At 32.3% G+C, this 4,522-nt stretch overlaps 1 protein-coding gene across 1 annotated transcript in view; it reads right to left on the reverse strand.

Moving 5' to 3' along the window:
• The window catches only part of LOC110447652 (centrosomal protein of 41 kDa-like), a 46,983-nt gene extending 42,526 nt beyond the window's left edge, over positions 1–4,457 (reverse strand). Inside the window, exons 1-3 of the mRNA XM_021493494.1 lie at positions 4,401–4,457; positions 4,254–4,317; positions 1,503–1,550 (exon numbers count right to left, since the gene is read on the reverse strand). Coding sequence (XP_021349169.1) covers positions 1,503–1,550; positions 4,254–4,317; positions 4,401–4,439 — 151 coding nt within the window. The 5' untranslated portion in view covers positions 4,440–4,457. The remainder of the gene's footprint in view (positions 1–1,502; positions 1,551–4,253; positions 4,318–4,400) is intronic.
• Between the last annotated feature and the right edge of the window lie 65 nt (positions 4,458–4,522).

The raw sequence follows: 4,522 nt of genomic DNA on the forward strand, positions 1-4,522 counted from the left end.
ACACACCACCAGTGCAACTGACCAGTGGTGACCATTGCTGGACTTGGGGCATATAACTTTGAATCATCACCACCTTAAAATATTCCCAGTCAAATTTGGTTAAATTCCATTAAGCAGTTCCGAAAAAGACACTGTTTGAAGAATTAATTATTGATGGATGGAAGGGTAGCATGGATCTATGCATCTAGCATAAGATTACAAAACAAGCAAATAAAGAGTAAAACGTAATACTATATTTGACATGTATAGATCCTGTTACAATCAGGACAGTGAGGTTCTTCATAAAGACCTCACAGCTGACAGGGGTTGGTTAACTTAATCAGTGCATTACCGGTAATAAGTATATGACATTGATTCCTTAAAGTTGTTTCAGCATATCAATATAGTGAGGAATGGAAGAGTGATGTCCCTTTGAATAGTGATGCTCTGCTGTACAGGCAAATTGTAATTACTCATTCACCCCTGAAATTTCATAATGAACTACTCCAACATGTGTCAAATGTAACTTCAGGGGTCAATGAGTAAATATCAACAGAACTTTCAGAGGGAGATTGTAGTATATTCTAGAATCTATTCTCTTGTATTAATTTTGCATTTAGCAATGCTTAATACCCCAACATTGATTTTATTTTAAATCACATTTTATAAGGTATTGTTTAGATTTCGTCTTCATGTAGTGTTATGATGAAAATTAAAATCATGTCTGCTCACTTAATCGTACCATTTACTTCAAATAGGATAACGATACAATAACACATGGTATCATAATCATGCCGACATCCCAAATAGAAGGGACATAACTCATACAATACCAGACAGGTACCAATATTAAAATACTCCTTAGTAAAGATTTACTTGCGTATATTAAAAGGCAAATTTTAATAGTTTACCACCATACTACTGAGTTTGATAACTGTTTTTTTTTTTACTGAAGTGACCTGTATTTTGACCATCTTATAATCTATGACACTCCATTGCCGAGATCTGGAAGTCATGTACAATTCTTTACAAGTTACATTACAATCAGCAGCAAGCTTTAAATGACAACCAGTTTTAATATTCCAGGTGACTTTTCATTTCAGGGCTACCAATATTGGCTAGAATTAACTTTGAAGTTGCATCAAGATTTCAGCACTCAATGTTGTAGAACAAATTCGTCTTTATCTTTTATAGGACATCTGTAGTAAATTTCAAATTTCAAATTGATGAAAGAATTTTTGAACAAATCAAAGTTTTACCTTACTGTGTTCAAACATATCAATAATCATTTTGTTTAAATTATTTTTATGCCTGCAAAGTGGTGAACTCTCAAAACGAACATAATACATGAAAAAACTGATATTTGTTTTATAAAAAAAAAATCAGCCTCTGACAAGCAAATATAGCAGTTTTGTATTAATAATTAAAACAATGTCAGCATTATTTGAATGTTAACTGGTAAGAAAATGGTATTTCTACATACTGTAGTGAAAATTCCAGGGTAAGATGTTTGCTTTACTTACTTTTTCTCATATCCTCAATCTTGGCCATGTATTTGGTTATACTTGCTCCTGAAAAAGAACAGTTTTTACTTCAGTGAACACCTAGGTCACATAAATCACAAATACAATGTGCTTGTTAGTACACATTACTACACAAATCTTTCCTGCAAGGGTAATACAGTTCCTTCTTTTGTTCTTCAAATCAGTTGATTTTATTATATAATAGCTATGTGATGGCAAAAGTTTAAAAAAAAGTAAATATATATATAAATGTATGGGACATTTTATTGATCAACAACCACAAAAATTACATATCATATTTAAGGTTATACTGATATCACATTTATTTTTTAAATTCTTATACAATGTATTAGTATCCTGCTAATGTAGCCAGAGACTGTACATATTACAATAGAAGGGAGACAATTCATCTGTACTAATGATGAAAATTTTACTTTTGATAATTAATATCTAAAATTAGTAAATTACATTGGAGCACAGGAGCTCAACCGTTCTTGACTTCTGAGATCAATGTTGAAAATAGTACATCAGAATATTAAATGAGCAAATAAAGAGCTAAGAACAGGCATCATTTATGTCATAAAAATCTTTATAAAATGTACCCCTGTTTTCTTTATTCATGTCGAGCCAACATGTAGACCACAGTTTTTATTTAACACTGCTGAGTCATCTTGGCCTCCTAAATTCCAAATTTGGTTAACATTTCTGTACACTATTTCCTTTATTTGCCCTGTGTTCCTCTGCCATTGGACTGCATTTAGTTCTCTTCCCTATACTTACTGTCCAAACTTCCAAAGAGGTTAGTTTTATCTATTAGAGAAGCTGATAATGAAGTTTGACACACACAAAACTCACTTTCTAATGTGAAGCAAGCTTGCAGTATTTATATTTAACAACATAACATTAATAAAATATTTGGACGATGGCAGTTACAATTTACATGTAATGAGGGCGAATTTGATAAAAAGTGGCCTATGAGGCTACGAACGATGTATAGGAAATCAATATTTTTCAGTGTAAAACAGAATGTGTCAATTTACCCATGGTGGACATGTTCTTAGGAAAATACAATCGATATACTGTAGGATAAATGCTTCTTGAGGCAATCTGATGACCAGTATGTGAATTTGCATTTTTGATTCAGCATGGAAGCAATTTTCATTATCTCTTCAAAGTCAAAGAGTAAAAAACAATGACTTTTTGAAGACTGTTTTGTGTTAAATGGCTGTAGCAATTTTCATTTCATAGCCTATTTAAGATAGTTATAAAACTTGTGTGTTTGTGGTTCATTGACATCAATGAAGAGAATATACTGCCCAGAAGAAGCCTCATATGTTCAGAAAAACTCATATTATATCAGAGTACATTCCAAATCTAATTTTATGACTTTTCTTTTTAATATAGGATTTTCTCCCCAGTCATTTTTCATTTTATACATCTCTTTTTGTTTTAGAAGAAATTTCTTAAAATGAAAGATATTTTTAAAAGAATCTTCTTTTTCTTTTTTCTTTAAATTCAAAGTAGGAAGAAACAATTTTGTTTCAAGCAAAAATAAATAAATAAATAGGTAGAGTATACCAAGAGTTAATCATTACCAGGTAGTTATAGTTAAACACTGGGAGATGGTCTTTTCTTACACATATTCATGCATAGGTTTATTCTATAAATACAGCCAATGTACTGTATCTATGGTACCTTCTCAGTACTTGTTTCAGAAGAACTTGGAAAGTTATTATTTTTTCAGATGTTAATTCTGTGATCATGGGAAATTTAGGTTTTTATAGGGTTTTTTCGGGGTTTGATGCTCGTGGGGTGGAGGGGGGATAGCAACTGTACTATGATTAAAATACCTGATCCACTTTATTACAATGCTAATCGACTGTTGTCAAACATATTTGGTAAGAGTAAGCTATTTCTGGACTACAGGCACAGCTGAATCTCAGACTAAAGAATTTAACAATACACAGGGATGAACTATTTATCGTTGTGACTGAATTAATTTGAATAAATTATTCATATAGTCTGGTGCAGGTACAAGTGTAAGGTACGTCTTACATGTGTACAATACAGATTAGGTGAACATATAGCAAGTATAATATATACATGGAACAGAGCTGGATCCTCAAATATGATAGGACTTGTTCACTAGTATATGTCATAGGTAGTATAACTAGGCACAGCTGTTGTAGAGCTCTGTGATTCTATTGGAGCTGAGCACTTGCTGATTCCTGTTTCTGAGTTTAAGGCAACTAAAGTTGAATGTTCACACATGAAAAACATTAAAATTCAACTCATATTGATAGACTCAATTCTTTAGTTAAAGAAATCAAATTGCTTGATATCTTTGACCATTTGTCCAGATATTGGCACAATTTACTGTTGAATATATATATCCTTTAAACATATTATAAGTAGTACCTAGTATGATTTAATGCATATATTAGAGCATTAAATAATAACCGGTGTTTTAATTGTTGTCTGCCTTGCCTCTATCAGTATCACAGGAGCCTGAAACTCTGTCAAAAAATAATAATAACAATAATACAAAAAATACCTATAATATGCTTAAAAAATAGACATTTGTTTTGGCATTGGAAAAAAAGTACACCTCTGGGACCAGGGTTGACTACAATCGTTTGTTAAGATGCGTGTCCCTATGATTCCGGATACACAACTATGAAAACTTAACGTCAAAACTCCGAAATAAAACAAGTAGGCTACTGGCCTACTGTAACTTAGCATCTTTCTCACCTGTATCAACGGTTGGTCCGATATGGCTGTATTTCGGGTTGGCAGGAGTTTTTTTCGCCAGCGGCTATAAAGAAAATAATGTAGGTAAGTGAACATATCGTAAATTACTACTGAAAAGTAATCAATGAAAATGAACATTAAACTTACATCATTTTTCTTAGCTCTGGAGGTACTGACGGCAGACATCTTGTTTGCTTCCGTAACTAGCAGGAATGAACATGAGCGCATGCTCATTACATTCCAGAATTCAAATATATTTCCGGTACAAA

The sequence above is a fragment of the Mizuhopecten yessoensis genome, unplaced genomic scaffold (genome assembly GCF_002113885.1).
Source record: "Mizuhopecten yessoensis strain PY_sf001 unplaced genomic scaffold, ASM211388v2 scaffold3555, whole genome shotgun sequence".
NCBI lineage: Eukaryota > Metazoa > Mollusca > Bivalvia > Pectinida > Pectinidae > Mizuhopecten > Mizuhopecten yessoensis.